Consider the following 26,425-nt stretch of genomic DNA (forward strand, 5'->3'; position numbering starts at 1 on the left):
TATCATTGAAGATTTCAGTGGAGCTATAATGATTTATAGCGTATAAAATTCTATCCTATCATGAACTCACGACTTCGATTGAAAATTCATTTCTGTCTGGGATATAAATATTATGAAAAATACGTTATTTTAGAGAATGTCAGCTAGTCCATGTCTGGACTTCCACTGAGCCTTGAGGAGAAAATGAAATCTGAAGAACTCAGTTCTGAGCTTCAGAAAGATTTGGCTCTGGAGGAAAAGGTGAACTTAATTTTGAACTTTCTAGCGGTATTCATAAGCACAATACCTAAACTATATCGGGTATTATAAGGTATAAATTGTTCAGTTGGGCCACTAATGATTCTGTGTTCAGTCCCTAAAAGCATGGATATTGTAAGGCTGTGTGGTCATAAGGGAGGAATACTACTGCAATGCATCCATGTGATGTACTCGTAATTCTGCGAATAACGCTTGGAGAAGTTACTTGCATTTACTTCTTGCAAAAACAGATCAAATGACCGCTTTAAAAATCACTGACTCTGGGAAGAGCTACAAGCCATTCCCTTTACAGCCAACTGCTTTAAGAGTTGAAAACACAGGCCTGGGAGTCATTATTCCTCCATGCTCTTCCTGAATCTGACACAAACTCACAATTAATCCGCTTAGCTTCTCTTTATCTCTGCTGGCTCCCTTGCACAGCAAAGACAGTTCTTCTCATTGAGCTCTTGTGACTATTAGGTAATAGATGTTCCTGTAGAGTCATAAAAAAGCTTTCAAATCAAAAGACAAAACATAGGCATGTATATGAGTATGTAAATAACAAGAACAGAGATTTCAACGAGTTATATGCAATGAAGATGTATAAGGATATCCTACAGGCATTAGTTATAGTGGAAGCTGGTTAGCCAGATCTTTGCTATGATATCTGCTCTCCGCATGGTGGTACAGCCTGGTTTTTACAGAGGTGAGAAGGCTGTGAAGCTTTCTGCACAGGTGAGATGTGTTTCTGCTGGAAGGCATTTTGTCCTCTAGCCGCCTTACAGTACCAGCTCAGCGGCAGAAAGTCAATGGAGTAGCTTTCAATAAGGACACATCAGCAGAAGTTGTTTTCTCCAGACTATGCAATTGTGCTGTGTAGAGGAGTGGAAGTTAATCAGGTCTTGGAGGTGAAGGCAATGAGAACATCAGCATGTCCACTGGCTGGCCACTGGCTGGCCAAGCAGAAACAGAAGCTTCCCTGGTGTCCCCTGGGTGGAGATTCTAACTAACCTTGATTGCCTTCTCTTACTAAAAGAAGGCCCCTCTTCTTGGCCAAGTCTTCTTCAATGTCTTGGCTCTGAAGAAGCAAGAGAAGCAGGCCTCTCTGACCACCTGCCTAAGCAGCGAGGACATAAGCTATCCTTGGCCTACAGGACTGGAGGGGAACATCCAAATGCTGCAGGTCATGGAGACGTTTATCCCTCACATGGAGGATGCAGTGGGTGAGCACCTTCGCCCTCAGATATCTCCAGACTCCATGACGACACCCGTATACTGCGATGATGCCCCTGTCTCTGAGGAGACACAGGCACCAAAGATAGTGAGAGGGAGCAGCTGTCCCTGTGTTTGGAGGTGATCAGTCATGTTACCTTCTCAATCTGAGAGGAAGAGATAATGCTGGCACAAGGACAGCAAACACAGCCGCACAAGCAACACTGATATCACTTGGAAAAAGAGACATTAAGAAAGGCAAGAAGAGTGGAATTCCATCACTTGTGACTTGAAGCCTGAATGCACCCCATTAATATTTTGGGGATAAGGTCTTGGGTTTTTTTCTCCCTCCTTTTTCAGTCCCTGGCCTGAGGGGAATGCCCTGTGGACTCTGATGCTACTGACCCACAGGTGTAAACCTCAGGGGGAAGGGGTCATCACTCTAAGCTGGGGGAAGACACCCAGTTATACAGTCAGGCAAGGAGATGATTCAAAAGGAAATATTTACCATGAGCCAGCTGCGTAGTGCAGCTAGACACAGAAATGTCTCTGAGGAGTCTGAGCAAAACAGCTCTCACGTGGACACTTCTTGTCCAAGTAAAAACCCGTCTCGCTTGCCTGCTTAACTCAGTAAAACATATGGTTGTTAAATACGTATCAAAAGGCATCAATGACAACACGGTGGTCTGTTCTTTGGAAAGGGGGAGACTGGATTGCTCCTCACAACCAGCGTGACATTGCATCTTCCGCTCCAAGCTGTCTCCCCGGTGGGTTTGCTCTCTGATGTGATGGGGCTATAGCAACGCAGAGAGGCGGGGACTGGCTCCTGGTTTGTGTTTGGCTGACTCCCCTCATTACAGTGGAGTTCTTCCCCACTTACAGTGACAAGGGAGAAGTAACCAGCATAGTGCCTTTACCTTTGTTTGCAATTTAACAACAGTCGTGTTTGCTTTTAAAATTCCACTTTTACCCCCGGAGATGACATTTTAGAATGGGTACTTGATGGTAAATGGACCTCAGTGGACTTCCATCTTACAGGGTGGACATCCTGAGAGGGCAAGTGGGGCTTTACAGGACACGGAACTATACTGAATATAATCTCTTATGTTTTCACCCAGTTCTCTCTGGTTTGTGCTGCGATGTTGAGGCAGACCCTAGTTAGTGCCAGGACAGATGGTGCATCTCATTCCCCATGAGTAGCCTCAGTGCAGCACATTTCTTTTGACCACCTGATTGTCTTGGAAAGAGAAGAATACACTTATAACTCACCCACAGGGGTAAGTCACAGCCCTCTGCTCCACCACTATCTCTGTCTACATGATGCGCATTTCCCTCCATGCAAGGAGCTCTCAGGATGGCAGCATAACAATTTTGCGTTCCCCCAACACAAAAATAGCATCCCATGGCTCCTGGAAAGATGGGATGTGCATGCAATAACACTAGCAGATGGCAGAGCGTGTTTCTGCAGCAGGCAATTGCAGTGACACTGGATGCGGTACTGGAAGGTTGCATTTTACCTTTTTTTAAATTCTCTGTATTACTGAGCTAATTGCTGGGAAGGTCACAACTCAGATTGGTGTTCGTTTAGTAAGGGGAGTTAATGGTATCTCAAACCTCCCAATACACACTCTTTGCTTTCAGGCTTAGCAAAATTAAATGAATGAATAAATAAAAGGGATTAAGCTGCGCTCAGAAAATTCCGACAGCTAGGCTCTTCAAAGTCTGGGAAATGCATAGATGGAGGCATAATTTGCAAGCGTTGTTTCCAGTACCTGTAGCAGGGGAATTCCACAGCCTCACTTTCTGGCTGTCCTTCTTCCCTCACTATCACTTTGGCAAGGTACCAGCCACTGCTTCCTCCTTTGCCATCATGCCCTATCCTCACCCTCCTCACCTGCTTCAGCGTTACTGCTTCAACGAAGAATTCATCAGCCTTTGAGAAGGAAAAGAAAAAAAGTAAGGCAATATTTCTCCCTAAAAACAAACAAACCAACCAAATTTATTATTGCAATCAAACCAACATCATCAGCAAGCTGCAAGATAATTCTTCACAAGATGAAGGAGAAGGTACGAATTAATTTACCAAAGAATGAAAGCTCAAATATTTGTGCTAGATGTATAACATTAGATTTACAAATATATGATCTGCCAGCATCTTAAATCTCCCACATCATTGCATGCCTTCCACAACTGTAAAAAAAGAAAAGTAATTTGATTATTAAGGAGTTCATACAGAGAGGCAGGAAATCCAAGTTCAAACCCCTGCTCAGATATCAGCGTTCTGGGAAATCCGGGGCAGGTGACCTCAGACCACGTCCCCAGAGGCAGTGAGAGGTACAGTTCAAAGACATTACTCCATGTTAAATTCAGACAACATGAACTACTGGGCACGATTTAACCGCAGCCATCTCCTGGCGTGCAAACATCAGTCATGGCCGCACAGGGGTATTTCCAGCTGCTCCATGAATTGTGTTCAGAGGTTGGTGTGAACCTATCCCAGCAGCTAAATACCCTTATTATCCCACAAAAGACTTGAGTTTTGTGACTTCCCCCTCCTCTTCCCCCACCCCTAGAAAAGGGGTCACATCACCAACCCACAGATTAGCCCAAGTGATGGCCCCTCAGGACCAGAGCTCTGTTACCCAAAAGCGTACCGGGAAAACCGCCTCCCAATGGCTGAAGGAAGAGAGATGTATTAAAAGAGTGAGTTACTCCTCCGGGAATCAGGCCAGACAAGCATCTATGGTACATGTACAGCCGCACACACGTGTAGGGTAAATACTGTGTGTAAACACACAGCACGTCTGAAGCATATAGCCCAGCAGACAGACATGACTGGTGTGGCTACCACCCGGCTGAGATGCCTCTCTCGGTGAGAGAAAGCTAACCAAACACTGCGATTCGTTTGTTCTTCGTCTCCCAAAAGCCCGTGGAGCACATATGGTGGTAGCATATATCCAGCTAGCTCCCAGAAGGCGTGCTGGCAAGGCAGTATTAACTTAAATATTTAAATTTACTAAAACAATCATAATTTTTCCATCATTCAGGACCCCAAACTGGCCTTTGAAATAAAGACACCTAAACATATTACCACTGTTTTAAGTGTTAATGATGGGCTTACACACACGAACAAGCGTTACATACGTAGTCAAAACTGCTGAAGTGGGGATTTAAGGTATCAAAAGCTCACTGAGTCAGTCTAAGTCAATGAAGTCTAATTCAAAAGGCCTGATGTTCATCTTAGGTATTATCAGCTGATATAAATTAATGAGTAAGTAACTAACTGGAACCGCAGCAGGGCAAACACCTAATTCAGAGCATCTTTAAATTTTACCTTCTATACAGGCTGTTAGTTTGCATCTGCAAGCAAACTTTTCAAGTTAAATTGGCAATCAAGGTACTATTGGTTTAAGTGGCTGTAGATTAGAGACCGCACTGACATAGCTGCATTTCTTTTTAACAGGGTGTCTGAGTTAATCAGTGTAGATATACTCATCCAGTCTCAAATAGATGAGGTCTAAGTTTGTCAGGATCAAACCTTAAACAGATTCCAATTCATTCACCAGCCTTCAGCTCCTCATGCCCAGAGAGCAGTTTTCCGTTAACAGGTTCCAGTTTGGTTTATATCAGCTGGATACTATTAATCACATGAATTGATTTCCAAAATTATTTTTCCTTCCCCTCCCTTCATGCAAGTTACCCTATAACTCATTCTTTTGGGGAGTAAAAATAAAATAGTCATAATCTATGTTTAAAATATAGGTATCTTCTGTGAACCAAGCATCTTTCTTTGGAACTCCATTGAAACAGTCTTCAAGCCACTACTAAAGCATGACTCGTTTTGCTACCATTTTGACTAAACTCGACTTCGCCAAATGACAAAATGCTGTCCTATACAGGCTTGTGCCTTTATGTGTCTCGTCACTGAATACATATTAAGTAGGTTGACCCCACAGATCAGATCAGCACACTGTTTGCTTGTTAGTGCTGCAAGGGCTTTAACTAAAGTTTGACCTCTTCGTTATCTCCAGCTTTCCAGGGAACAATCTCTGTCTTCAGTTCAGGCCATTTCGCCATCCCCTCATTCAGGACGTGGGCATACAAAAACATACGGAAAATAAGACAGAAAGACTGAGTGCAGCGTGGTTGAGGGGAGACTGGAGGAAAAGTAAAGGAAACACATTAGGCTTTCAGTTCTGATTTTCGCATTGAATAGGATGCTTTTTCTTCCATTGCCCCAGGAGCCAAATTTTTGCCATATTAGATGGAGGGGGAAACGCTGCCTCTTGTTCTTGGAAGATGGACATATTTCCTGGAAGCCTTCCCCAATCTGAAGACGCAATTTCAACAGTCAGTACTTAGCTGGGGAGCGAACCAGGAGACTCTTTTGTGAACAGACTGATGTCAAGCAAGAGCACACTGACCCTGAGATAAGTCTCCCTCCAGCTGCATCTCTTACAGTGCTCTGTGGACATGACTTATTTCTCCCTACTGCCCTAGCCCAAACGGGCAAGGAGATCACCCAAGTTTACAAATACAAATCTTAAAAAAAAGAATAATAAATGAATCTACAAACCATCACGCACTTTAAAACCCATCTCACACACTTTAAAACCCAACTTAAGCAGCTGCTGTGTGAACTTACGTTGCCTTTCTCAAATTTATTGACGGTATTGATGCAGTTGTAGAGAATGCGGTCTCCCGTGTCTCCCTGGTCACCGATGAGGCAGACAAAGACGTTGGCATCTGTGCCACTCCCACTTACCGTCCCAGTGCAAACTGTCACCCGGTACTTTATCACTGTGGAGGCATAAATTAATAAACCAATTTCAGCAACACAATTAATTGCCATTTAAATTTACTGCATTTTCCAGAGACTTGCAATTAATTTTAAGTGTTCGTACTTCCAGTTGGTACTTCTGCTGATGTATTGACTTTTACACTTCTATGTGTAAAAGAAAAAAAGCCAAACCAGGAAGGCTTAAGAAAATAAGGTTAAGAAAACCCACAAAACCCTTCCAAAGATGGACACAAAGATGCTGTCCCCTTCAGGTAAAACCTCATGAATTGGAGTGTATAGCCTCCTCAGGTGCCAGCCCTCCTACCTCCCTTCCTGCCTTCCCAAGAGGGTTCTGGTGACAGGGGACCTTGTACCAGCGTGTTTGGGGAAAACATCTCTTTCAGCATCCGGGGGCATGACAGGCAGGCAGAGTTAAAAAGGGCTGAGCACTCAGGGACCTGAGGAATGAGCTCTTCATGTTGGCTTTATGGGGCAGGGCAAGCCCAGTTGGTCCCATCTCCTTGGGACCCTCATAGTGCAGGAGGTTGGATTGTGTCTTGCCTCCTTGTCACCTTTGAGATCTTTGTTTAGGATTTTGCTTGATGGATTTTGAGCTGCCACCTTCTTCCCCCGACCCTGCCCTCATCTCTGCCCTCCAGTCCCATTGAATGAAGACTTCCAGAAGAAATTTCACAGCAAAGAACCAGCCCACAGACCAGCCTTTAAGAGAGAGAGACCTTTTTCTCCAGCACCGGGAAGGGACAAGAATCAATGCTCCCACCTGCCTTCCCAAACCTGTCTGCAAGCCCAGCACGTGGGTGCCGCGTCTCACCTCTGCTCAGCACAACTGCTCCTCACAGAAAAGTGCCTGCATTTGAACTCAAGCAACCCTCTCCACAGTTGATTAAAAATACATTTCAAAACCAGGTTTATTTACATTTTAATAACATCTGCAATTACAATTACTCTTCCTCTTCTGAGGAACTGCTCAGCTGCATGCAGATCACCGAGTTCATCAGAAATTTCACGAAACAGGGCACTCGTGGTCTACAGAGTATGGAACCCCATTGAGTGCTTTGGTGGAAATCAGAGAAATCCCAATGGCCACCTTGAGATATTCTGCTCTCCAAAATTCTCCCTCCAAGTATATTTAATTCTTGTGATACGAGGTGAAGACAGAAGTGACCACTTCAGGAAACTAACACAAAGTTCTGTGGCTTTCCTTAATTAAATTGCTAGTTCAAGCATCGTTAACCCAATAAATAGTTTGGATTGCTCACACATACTTAAAGGTGCCTAAGCTTTGTTCTAAGTTCTGTGCAACTTCCTATACATTTATACATATAGCTGCATAAATGTACATATAATCAAATAAAACTTTAAAGCCCCAAAATGATTGTTAAATTTTGGATGGCATTTCAGCTAAGCTTGCTTTCCATGAACATTCCTTCAAACCTGGCATTTCATATTTTAAGGGAGACTGGTAAAAATACAAGTTTGAAAAAAATAAATAATAATAATACAGCTCTGGAAACAATTGTGCTGTGGCCAGATCCCTTCTGCTTCCCACCACAGAGAAATCTGCTCAGAATAAGAGCCTGGGATTTCTGAGGCTTCATGCAGCTAATGATGCACACAGAAAATGCTGCGGAGAGAAAGTGCCAGAAAGAGAAGCTAATTGAATTGCATCGCTCTGCCTGTGCATCCCTTACACAAAGAGGGTTTCTTTCTATTCAGGTCCTAAGTGAGCCCCTGCACGGAGCCCGTGGCTCTCACCTGGCATGACTTCAGTCACTAGAGATCCCTCCGCAGGGAGCTCCCGCACGATCTCATTGTCGTCTTCATTTATATCTAGCCAGCGGCCGCAGTTGAATGAGTATTTTTCTTTTGTCAGCGTTTTCAGCAGAGTTACCTTCATTAAACCAAAACACTGCGTGAGTTCAGAGGCTTAAAGACAAAAAGAACAACAAGCTCCTGACAGGTTTTTTGCCTGGGAAGCAAGAGTAGGTAGCAGTAGAGAAAGAGCACACATTGATAGAGAGATCGTCATTCCGACTCCTGCACCACAGCGATGCACGGAGCAAAGTCTGTCATAGCTGATGGCTTTTCATTCCTCCTTTCTCCGGTTGCTCCACGGTGTTTGGAATGTTTTGATGGGTACCGTGGCTCTTAGTAATTGCCCGTCATATGCCGCTGTATATATCCAGAGAGCGAATCGTGGATGGCGCTTGCACTGCTGGTTCTCGCAGCTCAAAATCAAAATCAGCACTTTGAGAAAACACCCAGAAAATGGCAGCAAGCACGATCAAAGATCTGCAGTAGCTTCCAAAGGAGTAATGAGCAAATAAGCTCTGCAGATGGCTGGCAAAGCGGCTGAAGGGAGGGTATGATGAAGGTCTAGAGAATCACAGGTGGCATGGAGAAGGCAGAAGGGGTTCAACTATTCACTCTTCTGCTACAAGAAATACAGGGCATCAAAAGATGTTTGTAGAGCAAAGTTCAAAGCAAACAAAAGGACACAATCAACCTGTGAAATCCTTGCCAAAAGCTATTATGGTTGCTAAAAGTTTAAATGTTCAAGGGGAGACTGGAACCTTTGAACAAATAAATGGAAGCAAAACCTTCTAAATGCTCTGTATTTTGTAGATCTGTTCAGAAAGTAAGTCTCCAACTGGAAATAGTGGAAAACTGGAAAAACGTTAGGGGGAAGTATCAAAAATACTTGTCCTTTTCTTACCGTTCTCTAACTATGCACTTGCGGGGCACAGAAGAGATGATGTAGGGCTAGATGGACTTTTGGCCTGACCAGTATGGCTGTTCTTGCGTTCTTGTAATAGAAAATGGAAGCCTGCCCTGACATGAAGCAAGCCTGGCTTGAAATGTGTGAGGACTGGAACAAAGCATTGTTAAAGCTTCGTCTAATTTCCTAGATGCTAAAACGGATGCACAAGTGATGGGATTCAGGTGCGGTGAGCCTGATGCACCCAGAAAACCTCAGACTGGCTGTACACGGGCAGATTGCTTTCGTGCATCTTCACCAGGTTTTCTTAGGCAGTTTGGCCCAAAGTGCATCCTGGACACCGTGTCAGATCCCTCTCATCCTCCCTGAACACAATTTCTGGGCAGGAAAAGAGGATAACCCAGGGAGGGGGTTATGGGGGTTAAGAAGGAAATGTATAGCTATGGAAGGTCTAAGCATTCTTGCTCATCATCTGTGAACAAACTAATAGAGACGATCGCAGTGGCCCAAAGTCTGACCAGCACTTTCTTTTTGATAAAGACCACAGCCAGACACCCTCTCCCACCGTGTGGTGAACACCGCAGTACTTGATGCCCTGTCCCCGCTGGAGAGGTGTTTGGCTTCGTATGCTTTTGCAGCTCCCTGACAAAACAGGAGAGCAGCATCTGTCAAAGCACATTAGAGGCATGCAAGAAAAATCTCTAAGCGGTAAATTGTGATTTATCATCATAGTTATTTATGGCTGCAGAGCAAAGTGTATGTTGTGTTAAGTGCAGAGAACCTCTTCCAAGCTCTGCAGGAGTAGTATGGCTGAAGCTTAGAGATGAACTTGCTGCTTTACAGACCCAGGTGAGGGCTGACAGCACAGTGGTCATTGCTGGTGGAACAAAGGACATGTGACAGAAGGTCAAGCACATCACCATTTTTATTTCCCAGACAGCACAGTGCTGCTCTCTTCTGTGCAGCTTCCACAGGCTCCTCCAGTGTGCTAATGGAGACTCCCCCACTCCTGCAGTGGGGCTGTCAGCACTACGGGGCTGGAAGGATGAGGAAATGTGATTTTCACCATCAGTCTGGGCTGTTGGGAGCTGCCATTTCCCATTGCTCCCATTTCCCACACTTACCTTGGCTAACCTGGGAGGGACGGGGAGGAGAAGGAATTTCCTCCAAAAAAACCCACACAATGAATCCTTCTCTCTCCACATATTTTTGCAAATGTTACGATGTGCTCTCTTCACATACCATTTTCATGGAGGATTTCCACTTCCCCCCCCCTCGGCCACCACCGTCTGCAAAGGGCGACACCTCTGTTCGCAGCACATCAAACTCAGCTGCCAGCTGGGGAACGCCGCGGCCCAGGGATGGTTGTGCAGACCTCTGTGCTAACAATCTGGCTTTCCAGGTCTACACTCCCATGCTGCCCCCTCACCTTATTCAGATGCCAGCCAGCAAAGGGATTTCTTTTCTCATGCCATATCCGAAGCTTATAAAATGTGCCCAGATCAGGGAGCTCAATCTATAGAGGAGGAAGAAAGTGCATTAGCCATTTCCGTAAGTCAGCAAAGCACGTACACAAAGGACACCTCTGAATGTCTTTTGAGAGACAAATCAGAGAGGATACAAAAACTAAAGCAAAAAAAAAAAATGTTCTTTAAAAGCAATAAACCCTACTGTGCAAAGATAGCTTGATGCCTCTCTTTTCAGGAGAGGTGAATATATACGTTGAATCCATACAGTTTTGATTGTGAGAGCTCCTTGAAGCCACTCCTCCCAGTAAGAACTAAGGCCAGTTCTCAAGCTTCAGCACTTTCTCAAACAGGGTCTGCAAAGCATAGCCACAGTTCTTCCAGAAGACATCTATGGCTGCTGGTGCAAAGGGGTCAAATGTTTTGACTACAGCCATGCATTAAAACCCATTGCATCTCAATTTTTCTACGACCAGTCCCCAGTTAACTTTTAAACATATTTCTTCCTAAACACCAGAAGACCATCCCCAGCCTCCAAGCTCAAAATGCGGTTGAGCTCAACCCCAAACATTCATGGAGGCTCACATCTGTGGAGGCTGAAGACCAGATCACCAAGGAGAGGAAACACCACTGTTAATTCACCTGTAAGCAGCTAATGACCACTTAGGCACCGGTGGAAAAAAATACATAAATTATTAGCTCTAGTAGGCATGGTCTAAATGAGTGGAGCAGTGTATGATGAGCGTGGTGCTGTGCCTGAGAGGAAGACTATCTGTTTCAGCAGTCACAGAAGAGTTGTGGTACTTTGTACCACTATGACTTGAAGCCTTCACCACCTGAGCACCCGGAACACCAGCCTAAGCCCTGCTTGGCGAAGACAAGCCATATTCATAGGTGGGGAAATCATTTGCATCACCACTGAACTGAATGACTTCACAGCCACTTCAGAAGGATCTACTAAGGTAAAGATCTCACGCTGATGATTTTTTGTACAGGGTTGAAGCTACTGCCCTGGAAAACAATACCAAGACAAGTTTACCACTTGAACAAGAGTCATACCATGAACTTGTCAGTCTGTCCAGTTTCAAAGTTGTCTGAATTGTTGTCCAGCTTCATCTCATCTGACTTCCCCTTGTCTCCATAAATCTGGAAGAAGATGGTGGCATCTGTCCCTGCATTCTTAATGTCACTTGTCCAGATCCACAGAGACCAGGGACTTTCTACAAAGAAAGGTTCAAGAAATTTTGTTTAAAAATTAGAGTTTTAAAGGTATCCTGGTAAAAAAAACCAACCATGATTCTTATTCTTTCCCCTGGGTGGTACAGGGGGCAGGATGGTATGAAGGACGACCAGGACATTTTAACCTTTTCTGCACAAACATAATCAGCTGCTACGTGACATACAGGAACGACATCGCCTGGAAATATAATTCTGTGTTGCAATTTAAAATAATATGAGAAAAAACATAAATCACACTTTCCAGGTGAACCATATTCTTCTATGTCATACGTTACTAACAGGGTAATCCAGGGATGTCCTTCATCTCTGTAGTTTCAGTATATTTCTCCATTCCCCAGATAAACCTTTTGCAGGACAGGCTGGCTCGGAGCCCCTTCAGGTATTTCTAGCCAGGCTGCATCATGTGGGGCAAACATGCTCAGAGCCATGTAAAGAAGTATTTCAGAAGTGTTTTAAATTATTTAAATGCCTACATCCCACCCAACTTCAGTTAGCACTTGTGTTTCTCTAAGTTTCGTGCCCAAAGACGGTGGCAAAGCCACAGATTTTTTATTTCTTAAGTCTCCACCCAACATTTTAACTGCAAGAGCAGTCCACCTGCAGCAACTTTACAGCGGTTTTCTCACCAGAGGATGGTTGTGCATATAAAAGTGACATTATTTCCTCTAAAGAACCCCTCATCTGCATTCTTTATTGATAATAACATGTTTCACTTCTGCAGGCCTTGCAGCACCTACAGGAGAGGGAACGGGTCTCTTTCCTGGACTCAGACATCAGCTGAATTATTAACGAATCCTAATGAAAGAATTGCTAACCCTTTCGGTATGCCTGAGCCCACATGAGTACGGCTCGACCTTCAGAGCCCAGAATGGAATATAAAAATATGATGACATGCATATAAATTAGATTTTTACTGATCTACTCAGGATTTGACTGCAAAAAAGAGGCGACAGCCACTCAAAAAATGAGGGGGAACTCTCTTCTAGAAAAAGTTTTGCCCTTATTTTAATAACATGCAAAACGTTGACAGCCACTCCCTTCTGAAAAGCACCGGCAAGTTTTATCCGAGCAGAAATTAAGCTAAGGCAAGTTTGCGTATGGCGTGTGATGTAGCTGCCTGCTCTCCCCAGGGAAAAGAGCAAGGGCGATTCAGACACCAGAGACTCCTCTCATCTCTCTGGTTTGGCCTCCCTGACCTCTTGCCGAAGGAAAGGAGGAGTGACGCATGCAGGGAGGGGGGAAAAGGGGAACTTGTACCAGGATTAAATGCTGATAGAGGGCCATCTGGGAGCAACCACACAGGGAGAAACATGGGTGAGTGAGGTCTGCAGCTGCTGGAGGAGACCAGGCATTTCCCCAAATACCCATCGTCATCCTCCTGGGACTTGCTGGGCGCATTCCCCTGGATCCTATCCCTTCACATCAAGGGATGCAGGCAGTTTGGAAATTATCGGAGCCAGAGCAAATATTCCCCGGGGCGCAAACGCCAGGGAGGGCTAGACCTGACACATCACTTCCCAGGGTAACATTCAAGATAAAGGGCAGGGGGAAATAAAGAAGAGAGCGAGAATAAATACAAGCTGCACGTCGAGCTGCGGTCCGCTGCGGGAACAGCTTGCAAACGCTGCGCAGGGAGCCGTTTCACCATGGATACCCAAAGCAAGGTTGAACCAAGCTTTGATCAGCTCTACAGAAAGGGACAGTCCTGCGTGCACGGGGAGATAGGCGAGATGACATAATAGGCCTTTTCTAACTCCGAGTCTTACGCTTCTATAATCTGGCAGCTAAAGGTCACAGATTTCTCAAGGCTAATGCTCTCCGTCTATCTCCTGCGCTGCGGCAGCAGGGGAATTAGCCTGTCAATAACAATCAGAGCTGATGATAATAGAGGGTTAAAGGTTGCAGATGCTGTAGTTAAATGGACCGAGTCAGAGGCGCAATGTGGTTATAACACTGACTAACATTTAGATAAAGCTTATTTAAATGAACCCCTGTTTAAGCAGAAGCCCACCCGAAGCATCGGGATTAAACTGTATCTATTATCCTGATTAAAACGTTCTGCTTGCACATGCACACGGGCACGGGTGAGACGGCAGCGGTCCGTTCGGCTTGGTGCAACACCAGCCAGCGAGGGCGGGTGATGGACACGTGGGTGGATGGATGGACACACCAGTACTCTGCCCTGCATGCACCTCCCAGAAAAAGTCTGCCATTGCCTCTCTCTAGAGAAGAGGCTTCAAATGCAGTGCTTGTGTGCATCCGGAGGCATGTTTGGCAGTGGGAGAGGACTAAGAGCTGTTTTTTCTTTAAGGCCAAGAATAAAAAAGTTTAAGTTAGTGGAAAGAGTTTGTTTTTTCTTCTTGCATTCTCCCAGGTTTGTCATCTTATTTTATTTAGGTTTTGTTTCCATGTGGAACAGGAAAGCTTTGCTTCTGTAGTGATAAGAAACATAGCCTGGCTTGTTTGCAAAAGAGAGATGGTGGCTAAAGCAGCCCTAAGCCCGGTGAACCTAGGAAGGCTGCCAGATCCAATTCCTTCCCTTAGGAAAATAAGTGCAATTCTTCAAAATATTTTAAAAGTTTCAGTTTAAACTCCTCCAACTAGGATGTTCAAAGATGAAACTCAAGTAGGACTCAATTCACTTGAGCCTCTACCTGACCATGCCCCATCCCTGGAAGTGCTCAAGGCCAGGTTGGATGGGGCTTTGAGCAACCTGGTGTAGTGGGAGGTGTCCCTGCCCTTGAAAAGGGGGTGGAACTAGGTGATCTTAAAGGTCCCTTCCAGCCCAAATCATTCTATGATTCTATGGGCCTACCCATGTGTATTGCATGGGTGACACTCAGGGTGTTGTCACATGGTGAGGGCCACAGGAGGCTCCTGGGCACTTGTACCTACTTTTCAGTCTTCTCTGGCGCAGGGAAACCATTTCATAGAGCTCCCGCTCTATGAGACCATCTCCTTCATCTTCATCCAGCCATTTCCCGCACGGGAAGGTTTGCTCAATACCAGTGAATGGGCAGTAAACCACCACCTAGGAAAAGAGACAGGGTAGGTAAGTTTGAAGATTATTCTGTTACTGGAAGCCCACAGGACCTTGATACTGAAAACTTAAGTAACTGAATCCAAAAAAACAGAGCTGGAGATCTTGGTCCTGCTCTCAAAATCAGCTATTCTGGACCAACATGAACTGGACTGGTTACATGACTCCGAATTTGAAGTATTCCTAGGACCCTTCTGTCCTGTTATTCCCACTTTTCCAGAAGTACATCAAAATGGGTCAACCACCCAACACCACCAGGGTAAGGGAATGGGAACAGGCAGTGTGGCTGCAGGAATCAGTGTCGTGTCAGTGTGCAGCACATAGAATCACAGAGCACTAGAACAGTTTGGGTGTGAAGGGACCTTTAAAGGCCATCTAGTCCAACCGCCCTGCCATGAGCAGGGACATCTTCAACTAGACCAGGTTGCTCAGAGCCCCATCCAACCTGACCTGGAATGTTTCCAGAGATGGGGAATCTCCCACCTCTCTGGGCAACCTGGGCCAGTGTCTCACCACCCTCAGCATAAAAAATTTCTTCCTTATATCTAGTTTGACTCTCCCCTCTTTTCTTTAAAACCATGACCCCTTGTCCTGTCACTACAGGCCCTGCTAAAAAGTTTGTCCCCGCCTTTCTTCTAAGCCCCCTTTAGGCACTGGAAGGGGCTCTAAGGTCTCCCCGGAGCCTTCTCTTCTCCAGGGTGAACACCCCCAACTCTCTCAGCCTGCCCTCACAGCAGAGGGGCTTCAGCACCTGGGTAGTCTTTGTGGTCTCCTCTGGCCCCGCTCCAACAGGTCCGTGTCCTTCTGCTGTTGGAGGCCCCCCGAACTGGAGGCAGCACTGCATGGGGGTCTCCCCAGAGCTCAGCAGAGGGGCAGAATCACCTCCCTCGCCCTGCTGGCCATGACGCTTTTGGCGCAGCCCACGTGTCCTGCACCACACCAGTGCACAGTAGGGTTTTGCAAGAAACAGAAGATACAAAAAACATTCGAACACATCCTATGTTGATTTTGCTTTCCAGAAAAACTACATTTCCTCCCAGCTTCAGGGTAGGCAGCTGCCTCCCTCTCCACCCTCCCTTTAGCTCCTGCTGATCTTGTACACGATCTCACATCACATATTGCTCCACTACCTCCCAGTAACAGCAGTGGTCAGCCACTTTTTGGTTTTTTTCTGAGCTCCATAGCAGCATCTAAAAACTTCAGGTAAGTCTGAGTGTAGATGATAACTTTGAAATGCTTAGCACAATCCAAGACTGCATTTCTGTCCGGCCCCTTGGGCGAACATCTGAAGGTGCTTTTAGCGCTGAGTAAAAAATAATCTCTATCTTTGCGAAGACAAAGGGGCAATCAACCTAATTAGCAAGTGATTGACTTATGCATCTAATGTGCCTTCGAGGCAATCAGCTACTACCATGCATTATGTATAATATTGACTTGTTAAACCGGGGTATTGTCGTCCAAACAAAAGCAGATTTTTTTAATTATTTTTTTTTTAAACCATATTTGGTTGTTTGGGTCAGGTTATGAATAGGAAAGAGTCTGAGAGCTGCCTACAGACAAACAACTTAGTCTCACCTTCTCACAAAACCAGCCAGAACTGACGCCGCAATTATCATGCCCAATGGTGACTCTGCTGAGAGGGCTGAGAAGAGCAGCTATCTCCACATTAAAGAGGTCTGTCCTGGCACGCTCAAATTCACCTCCTTCCAAGAAAATCTTCCCACTGTTCTTTAAGCCTTTGGAGCCATGGAGAATTACGTGGATCTTGGAGTTTGTGCCAGCTCCTCTGATGTCTCCTGTCACTACAGCAACGTTGTACACAATACCTGAAGGAATCAGGAATTCAGTTAGGAAGAAAAGAAGGGAGGAAAAAAGGCTGGGAGTAATAATTTTAATTGGATTTACATTGGGCTCTACTGGTTTCCCACTGGTCTTTTTAGCTTTTGACTTACACATGGTGCAACGCTTCATTTGGTTTTGTTCCACACATACCTCTGAGAAACACACAGCTACCTTAAGACTGTCCAAGAGAAACAGATTTGTGGTGACAAACTCCCTGTCACTTGGCCCAATGGAAAAAAGTATGTTTTTTTTAACACCAAGTGGTGATAATTAGGTGAAGAAAGGCAGAAAATAACTGAATTGGCAACTAAATCGCTTGATTTTGAGAGGTACCAAGCACCAATCATGTCAGAGGATGTTGAGAGGAAGTTTTGCTTTAAACAGTGCCACAGACCTGTGGCATCACAAAACTCTGGAAACTTGGGGTCAGCAGCCTCTGATGCTGATGAAACCAGCAGGACCTTCACTGCCACTGTGAGACCCTAAAGATCTCTGCAAAACAAGGGTTGGGAGAGGTATTAGACCAGCTGGAAGAAAGAAAAATATTTCTGAAAATAAGTCTGTATGCATACAAGTTTGCTTATTGGTTTTTATTGTTTGTGTTTTTTTTCTAGCTCTAACTGTTGCTCTAAGAAAGATAACACTACTTCCTACAAGCCTTACTTCTCAGAAGGCTCATTGACAGGTCTATCTTAGACCTGTGTCATGGTATGAAATAAAAAGTCACCTCTGTAACTATAACAGTGTTTTACGGAGCATGTATAAAACAGTTGGGGCCCAAGCTAAGTTCTTCCTTTGCTTAAATCACCCAGAAATTTCAATAGGGACTTTGGACAAAGTAGAAGCATCAGAACTCACTCTTTTCTAAAGAATCCTCTCTTTGAAGTTCATGTTAAAAATTGTATTCAAGCACAGTTGACTGTGCATATATCTTCAACAAAAATCATGAGAGCGGGAAAGAAATGCAGAGTCATAAGTGGTAACAAACAGGAGAAGCTTTTAGTAAATGACTTGATTTTTTTCCAGATTTCTTTCCCATCTTCCACTAATTTTTCCCAGCATGCTCCCTGCACTCAGAACGCTGCACCCAGACCACTCTCCTCCTGCATTTGCAGGGGGGAATACGAGGACCGCAGATGTTGAAGACCACGCAATGAAGTGAAGAACAGCTGTTATGTGCATAGTCAAAGTGTTGCCTTCATGCTAATGAATAAATACAGGCAGAACACAGTCCAAATAATCTTCTGCCTCGTGGTAAGTCCTTTTATTGACTTTACATCCAGGTTTCTTTTAACAGAGATGTAACTTTTTACTGTCTCTGCTCTAGCCATGTTGGGTAATAAAAAAGCCAGTTTTAGGGTTCGGCACTGACTTTCTTGTTTTGCAAAAGGATGCGTAGTTCCCCAGCCAAGAACCTGAAGTACAATACGCACTACTGTGTGGCACACTGGGGACTGTGAGAATAGCGCTCCACTTTTCTGGAAGCTGGTGAGCAACCTGCTGAAATACAAGCCGGATCTTTCATCCTCTGCCCGTCAGCCCCTTATCCAGGCGCATGGGGTGACAAATCAGCCTGTAGGTCCTGCACAGCTTCACCAGTGAGGTACGGAGTTGGGAAATGTGATGGTAGTTCAGGGACCCTGGCACAAAACAGCCTGTCACCAGCAGATGCTCAGCTGCAGGTGTCCCTAAGTGTAAGGCATTCCATCTTCTAAAGAAAACATGGCGAGTAGCATTAATTAGGCCTTACAGTCACATTTCACACCACAGATTCAGCCCATGACTATACCTGTAGCCTCAGTGCCCCCGACAAGAATGTCCCTCTGGATTTTTCCGTCGTCTTCATCTAAAGCAAACCAGCGTCCAACTGGGAATTGGTACACGCATTTATTGCCAATGTCTTCAATGATCACCTAAGAGAAAAGACACGGCACTTTGCAAAACAGCGTGGAAAAAGCAAAGGTGTTACACAAGTGGTGACAGAAGAGCAGAACCTTAATGTACACACTCTCACCTGTTGTTTAATATATTCAACACTCAAGCAGATCCCTCTCCACTCCCTAATTAGTATTGATAAATTTGCAGACAATCAGCGAGTAAAAAAACAGGCTTTTTTATTTTCTTTTTTTTTTTTTTTTTTAATCCAGTGAACTCAATCTGCATCTCTCGCAGAGCACGAGACCAGATGTCTATGCTAGCAAGACCAGCTGCCTGGCCTCTCTGCCTTCTCTCCAGAGCCCATTCGCTGGCTCGTCTTCTCCATCAGCTGAACGGTAGCTCTTTGCTCTGCTCCAGGAACAGGCCGTCTTCTTTCTCTCTCAGTTTTAGAGCTTTGTTATAAAATAATACCAAGGTTTTCAGGACCAATCAAGACCATAGGATGATCTTGTGTGACACAGTCATATCATGTTATCCCGCTCAGTTACTCCAGGATGGAACCATTGTGAAGACAGCCATGAACCCTGTGGTAGAAATAGTTTCTAATTTGGAAGTATTTGGCTTTTGGACCCATCTAGATACATATTTTACCGAAACAGGCCAGGGAACAATCTTCCTCTTTAATACTAGATTAAGCCAATGTTACCCACTTGGAGTTTCTTGCCCCTCCTGCTGAGGCATTTCTTATCAACATCTTCTTCTGGGTTCCTGAAGCTTGCCACAGAGTTACTGCAGTATTTTAAGCAAGCAGTAAGAAGTACTGAAGATTTTCAGCCGGAAAAGAGGAAATCAGAATCTCTACTCGCCCGCATGGCTTATATCTCAGAGAAAGAAAATTCACCACTAGGGATAAAAAGTCCTTGCCGCTTTTTTCTGCCTTCTCGGCAAAGAGGGAGAATCTGAAATCTGTCCTTCCTGATAGATATGTAAAACCGTTCTTTGAGAACCAGAGGTTCCTCTCGTGTCACTCATCCCACACTGTGCTGTTGCCCTGTAGCATTACCAGTTCTCGTTGTACCTCTGTAGACATGGACAGCAGTGTCTGCCAGGGCTGGGACTGTCAGCACGAGAGAGCAGTGCTGGAGTGTTAGAGACTAAAATATACAAGGTTCAGGAGAAATATCAACACTCAGATTCCCCTCTACTCTCATCCTCTTTGAGTTCCCATTGATATCTTTATCCACATATCTAGAGGTAGAAAACCAGCTCTGCGTATAAACCACACTGAAAACCCGGGAAACACAAGAAGAACTAATGATGCTCAGTGGGTTCATCTAGGGGTGACAATGCTAGAGTCCCCAGATATTGGAGCAGATTAGAGAAAAACATCTACCAACAGTAGAAGATAACCGGGCTATGTTTTAGCTCATTCCTCTGAGCTTGCAGTTGAACTTGCAAGGCAAAAGTTGCCTTTCACTTCATCACAAACACCTCAGCGGTTCCCTGGGGCAGAACATGGGACTAGCATGTTGGATGAAACTAGCCACTACTTTGGGCGTTGGGACTTAAGGAACTTAACCAACATCAAAATTCATGTCATGCAGACTTCATCTGCAATGTGAGAATGAGGTTCCGTTTCTACCTCCTGTCCCCTCACCCCGCCTTCCTATTTATTACAGGGAGCACAACAGCTCTGTTTTTCTTCTTCTGCATTTTTCGTGGACAGCCAATATAATACCTTTTAGTGAAGCATATGGTGATGGTGTAAAAGAATGTGTTAATATTTGCATTTGTAATATATCAAACCACCCTGTTATCTAGGATTTACAAATTCGGGGTCAGATCTTCAGTGGATTAAAGCCAGCTGTGTTAAACCACATCAGCAGAGGAAAGAAAATCAGATTAGGGGAAAGACTCATAGATTTCTCCTCTTAAAATATTCCTTCCTTCAACCGTTTCACTGAAAGCTGCAATACCTTCATGCCTTAGAGTGGGAGATTAAAACAAGGAGGAAAGTGGAAGTGGAAGGAAAGGGCCTTTGTGGCAGGTATATACTTTTTTGCTGTAGCAATGATAAATCACTTAAATTTGGGCGAGCTGTAAGTCTTTGCAAATTTCTAGTGTGAACAGATATTTCTTAGACTCTGATATCTTTACTGTCTTGGTAATGAGTTAAGTCAAGAGAGTGAGGGGGTGCTTGGAAGCCCCAGCTTGGAGAATTCCCCTTTGTCTGTCAAAGAAACTGCAGGGACTGAGACAGAAGAAATATTACTAGAGCAGGCAGCAGCGGGTTTTTCTCACTGCCACGAAGTCCCCCCCGAGATCCTCGACAATTTACCTCAGCCCAGTGATGCTCATTTTCTACCTACCCCATTTGAATCTGCTGCAGCTGATTGAGATGCCCCACACTGGCATGCACCGGGCTGCTGCCGGCGCCTCATCAGCCCCCCTTTGCTCTGCAGAAAAAAAGCAAGTGCTGGAGAGGATACTTCTGGAAAGGCGAAAACTTGATTTGTGCCTCTCTCAGTAACCAGGAACCCGTACCGCCAGCAAACATCCTTGGGTCTCTTGGCATCAGGCTACCGAGAGGGTACAATGTGAGGCATTTTGATCCCATGACACACTTAGGTTACACATCTCAGGAGCAACTAACCTTCGCGAGGAACCAGCCGGCAGAACCACCCTTGTTATTATGCCCTATATTAATTTTCCTTAGCTTTCCCAAATTCGGAGCATCGAGTGTGAACTTGTCCTCCGCTCCCTTTTCGAAGTTGTCTTTGTCGTTGTCAAGTTTCCTCACCCCTGAAAAGAAAAAAAAAAAAAAAAAAAAGGAGAAAAAACAAGGAGGAAGGTGTTACTGGCACATACGTGTTTGTAAGTGAAGAAATATTTAGGAATGTCACCGCTGACTCAATCAAATATTCTCCAGGTACCAGCTCTCTGCAACCAGGATTCAAGGTAAAAGAAGAGGACTTTATATTCTAATAAAAAAGGTACCTTTTCTTGAGCACACAAAAGACCAGGATTTTCACTCCAATGTCACACTTACTTATAGCTTTCAGAGTTTTCAGAAATATATATCCAGATGGCTTTTGCATCTTTTTTTTTTTCTTACCACCACATTTCCCTTTTATTTTTAATGCTTTTAAAAACCTCCAAACTCTTTAAAAAAGGCTTTGGTCACAAGCTGCAGATTTTGACATTTCAGGACACAGGATGCTTTGCTGCATCACACAGGAAGGATTTATTTTCAAATTAGGACCCAGCCAAGGGTACTGCTTTTGTTTTTTCCTGATCTCACAGGGGCTTGCCTTTATGAAAAGTATTAAAGTGCTGACCCTGGTTGCAACCAACACCGTTCCTGCGCGAGCGGGATCGAACCTGCCCAAGGCACCAGCGCAGGGAAAGGTCTCCGAGGGCAATTCATCCCACTCACCGTGGAAGGGGATGAATCATTTTCTAGAGGTGTTATTTCATTTCTCTGTGTAGATATGACAGAGTGCCTGGACAACTGGCTTAGATTTAGACTCCCACTTTCAGACATCTCCAGTGAGATCAGACGAATCCCTTTGTAAAAGTCTGGAGAATTAATCAAGGATGAGACCTATCCACTCGGTTTCATAATCTGCTCAAGGACACTTGGCAGATATCATCATGTCGTTATTTCTTGAATTTGACAGGATAGGTGCAGTATAGAAGAGAGAGAATATTTGCTTTCTGGGTCTCCAGGAATTTCCACCCGTTTTTCTCCATGGTGTGACCCAGAGAGTCTGGTCTGGGCACACCTTTTATTATTATTCCATTAAAAATACATATTTTTTTAAAATAAATTCCAGTTTCTGGACCACTGTTGTAGTACATTAAAAATAAAAAATTTTAAAAAGCTGCCACCTTTAATTTAAAGCCAGTTAATGGAAACCTTGGTTAGATTATCTTTCTAAATGGCCAGGCAGGCTCAGCCACAACCTGTGCCATGCTGAAAGGACATCATTTTTCCTCCAGGGCCAGAGAAAGACGGGACGTGCAGGTCCCACTGTGTGCACTGTAAATACACATTGGTGTTGGATCCCCCGGTGGGCTGGCACTTACTGCACCAGTTTATGCTGCATTTTCCCAGGGTTTGGGGTTTTTTGGTGGTAGGTGACTTCAGTCATACTCACAGCCCAGCTATGAGGGCTGCTCTGCAGACGCAGCTTCCAAAAGATGTGGATGTGAGAAACCCCAGAGCTAACAACACCATTTGTTGTGCCTTTCACTCAGCCAAATCATTCCGCATTTGCCAGATTGCCTCTGTGTGTTGTTCAGATCGCAGGCCTGCAGAGCAGGAAGAAATATTTTAGGAAATGATTTGCATTTGAATACCTGTGTCTCCTTTCTCACCGAAGATGTTAATGAAGACATCCGCATCTGTTCCACTGCCGCTAACTTCGCCCGTGAAAACTCGGACCACGTACTTGTTGACTGCAAGGAGAGAGGCAGAAATCCCAATGCATTAATAACTCAACGGTTTGGTACAAAACATAGTAGTACAACGCGATTCAGACTGTGCAGAAGCTGTCTTGAAAGTGCGTCCGAACCGTGGCTCCTGGTACACTGACCCTCTCCTCCACAAGAGGAATAATATCCATCGGCGGAGCTCTGACACCGGGTATTCACTGCCCGGGGCAAGAGGAACAGATCGCTCAGTTCCCGGCCTTGACATTGAAAGTTGAAATAGATGAGTGGAAGGTGCAAATTTTGATGTTGATACATGGCCATTAAACGAACTCAGACCTACACACCAGCCTCTCTTTCTCAAAACATCAACGAGTTACAGCCATCTGCCCAAGCGCAGACCTGACCCCTCTGGTCCGAATGCTACCCTGGAGCTATTTTTGCAGCTTAGCTTATGATAAGCCTGGCTGGTGCCAACAAGTATTTTGAGGAAAGGTCAGTCACACTGCACGAGCACAAAAATTTGAAGGTGACCACCCTGCTGCTCTGCCCAGTTTAAAAAAAAAATAATAAAATCCAGTCCTTTCCATTTAATGGAGAAACAAGAGTAAGGACCACGAGCTGCGGCACTGTGAAGCTACATCACGTGCAGCACCGAGAAACGCAAAAATCACGTGGGTGAGCCACACCACAGACATTTCACACATGCCGTGTCAGTGAGTTTGAGTAGCAAGATCTTCAGAGGGATCAGGATGGGTCTAACCCGGCTCCAAAGGACAGCAAGGGTGAGCTCAGCTTCTCCTGATACCAGTCAGAAAACTCCCATGGCCTTCAGGGTGACTGTATTTGGGGCCAACATGAGCAACTTTCAAAATCTACCGCAAAAGTCTACCTGACTACCTTGTTGCGCCAAGCGAATTCAGCCGTGACAGACATCTAGTGCCGTATCCTCTGTGCAGAAACAGCGCTGGAGACAGACAGCAAGACACAAAACAGAACTGATAAAGATTAACGCAAAATCTACCACCGACCATTACATGATGTCATATATGCCCTCAACAAAGTGTCTGTTATACCCTGTATTACTGAGCCCTGGCTAGCTGATGCTGCAGGCTCTGTGCTACATCACCTCTTTATTTCTGAGTCCTGGGCAGGCTGCTTCTGTGAAAGGGACAACTGCGCAGGCCAAATCATGCATACTTCCCTTGCAAAAATAAAAATTTTTGCACCATGATCCATGGTGAGCAACTTTTTCCCTGTACCAGTTGGAAGGGGAGCTCCAAGCTAGGGGAGAAGCTTGCCTGGGCTTCCCAGCCAACACCAGAAATAAATTCCCTCAGGGGCTACAGACTGTCACAGACCCTGGGTCACCTGCCTCCTCCACCATAATCAGTGTATATTAAAAATTATTCTAAAAGACAGCAGGCACTTTGATGCACATGCTCCCCCTGAAGCAGAGGATTTGAGAGCAAGCGTGTGAGAAGCGGTTGTTAGACCATCCCCTGAATTACAAAGATGCTCTCGGCTCCCAGGGTGAGGAGTATGAGGGCAGACCCCAGACAGAAGGGAAAAATCCACTGCCACGGTTTAATGAGTGTGCTCTGAAAAGGCTAAAAATCGAGCTGACATTCTTGGCGCCCCATCACAGAACATGCCATTACAAATAAAATAATAATGATAAAAGTGCGATAAATACTAAATAACAAGAAAAAGGAGGGCAGAACCGGGCTCAGACTAGGGAGAAAATGCCTTAATGTTTCTCCTTAACTCTTCTGCTTCAGTTCATAGAGCTCTTACAATCTGCTAGTGATAGGCCAACACCAAAGGACTTCATTTGCATTAACCAAGGATGGAGATGGTGGAATTTACAGCTCCCATTTGGCCACTAAGCTGCTCTAACTAAAAGTGACCCACTGTACACTGGGATCTTTAATCACAGACCACATTTTTCAAGAAGCTCTGCTCCTTGCACCTCCTTTAGACTATTTATTCTGATGTCAGTGATTAATTTTCCACTTCACTTTTCAGGGGCCAGAAGGACCCAATGGGATAAAAGGATCCACAAAAGGACAAGCATCAGCAGCTGAAGTTAGATTGCCCTTGTAGGATCAGGCTTTATGCCTCTGAAGTATAGACCAGAAGGATGCCTGAACACACACAGAACACCAAGGAAGACATGCAGAGAACGAGTCAATGAAGAGACCCCAGCAGCAGAGACCGAAAACAGGGCAGGAAGGGCACCTTGTATAGGTTCTGCAGAAATACTTCTCGTCAGCAAGAAAAACCCTGGTGAAATTATTTGCCAGATCTAACGCTTTGAAGTGTTTTTCAACATTGCTATATTTCACATCTAAGGTATATAATGGCATCGCTTGACGACCTGCTCAGGAGACCAAGTGCTCCCAAGGGCTCTCTACGTGCACATCGCTGCTGTCAGTGTCCGCATGGAGACCCCATTGACGGAGCTGATTCCTGAGCCCGCAGAGATGGGCAGTGCTCAGGTTATCACTGTGGGCTCGTGCTGATCACAGGGCACTGTGCTGCAAGGGGTTTATGTTGTCCCCTAAAATATAAGCAGAGCTTGGGTGCGTGGCACGTGCTTACATGTCTCTTCTCCGTGCTCCTTGCAGATGTGTTTCCACAGGCAAAGCTACTCGAAGAACGCTACTGGTCCTTGGCTTCGCTCATAGCACCTCTTTGCTTCGTGGACCACAGGATCACGCCGAGTGCGTGCTCACCAGGTTTCCCCCTTAATTGTTTTCATATGTTCCCAACACTGAAACTGTATGCACTCAAGCCAGTCCCCGTAGCTGCTCCACTCAGCTCTGCGAACAGGACAATTTGGGTTCCTTCATCTCCAAGAAGCAAACGGGTTCAATCCTGAGCCGTGCTGAATTTTTGCCAGCGCTCTCTCCCTTCTCTGAGCAACCCAACACTCAGCTGCAGCGGAGAGAGTAGCTCTTCATTCTGCTCAGGGGTCCTTCTGTGCTTCACACATCAGCACATCTTACAGAATTTCATGGGGGATGTGCAAAGTTAAATAGAAAGGGATGCTACAGCTCAAAAAGGCAGCGAGGATACAGCCGCTAGAAGCACACAGGGAAAGGCTCTCACTGCAGCCAGGCAGAGATCAGGCTGGAGCCAAGCACCCATTTTAAGCACGGGTGGATGTTGTTCCCTGCTCTGTACGCCCTTAATCATGCATTATTTAAAACAGTAACATCATCTTTTCAAAAATACCCACTTGGCTTTTTTTAATCTCAATACATGGCTCCGAGTTCATCTGCAAAACAGAGAGCAAGATGTTGCCTGGGTATGTTTTTTATTTTTTTCCCAAATGCTTCTCCTAGCACCGGGAATATGCAAGATGCTAATGTACGGCTGCTAAGAGCTGTGACTCCATCTAGCAGTGCAGACTCGCTGCAGCACAGGCACGGAGAGGGGAGCTTTCCTAGATGCGAAATTAGCAGCTTCGGAGGCACGAACTGCAAGTTGCCAAGAGCAAACAAAAATTTAGTAACAAGAACAGTAGCTATTTTCTGCCGTCTTTCCTCTCC

At 45.1% G+C, this 26,425-nt stretch overlaps 1 protein-coding gene across 1 annotated transcript in view; it reads right to left on the reverse strand.

The window, feature by feature from the left end:
* LOXHD1 (lipoxygenase homology PLAT domains 1) overlaps positions 1 to 26,425 on the reverse strand; it is a gene marked incomplete at both ends in the record, with an annotated part of 152,507 nt that overhangs the window by 85,528 nt on the left and 40,554 nt on the right. The window contains 10 exons of the mRNA XM_082498034.1: positions 3,222 to 3,382; positions 6,095 to 6,249; positions 8,006 to 8,141; positions 10,399 to 10,485; positions 11,495 to 11,655; positions 14,570 to 14,705; positions 16,290 to 16,540; positions 18,346 to 18,469; positions 21,088 to 21,236; positions 22,797 to 22,895. Coding sequence (XP_082354160.1) covers positions 3,222 to 3,382; positions 6,095 to 6,249; positions 8,006 to 8,141; positions 10,399 to 10,485; positions 11,495 to 11,655; positions 14,570 to 14,705; positions 16,290 to 16,540; positions 18,346 to 18,469; positions 21,088 to 21,236; positions 22,797 to 22,895 — 1,459 coding nt within the window. The remainder of the gene's footprint in view (positions 1 to 3,221; positions 3,383 to 6,094; positions 6,250 to 8,005; positions 8,142 to 10,398; positions 10,486 to 11,494; positions 11,656 to 14,569; positions 14,706 to 16,289; positions 16,541 to 18,345; positions 18,470 to 21,087; positions 21,237 to 22,796; positions 22,896 to 26,425) is intronic.

Source organism: Vanellus vanellus, assembly GCF_965231255.1.
Source record: "Vanellus vanellus genome assembly, chromosome: Z".
NCBI classification, from domain to species: domain Eukaryota; kingdom Metazoa; phylum Chordata; class Aves; order Charadriiformes; family Charadriidae; genus Vanellus; species Vanellus vanellus.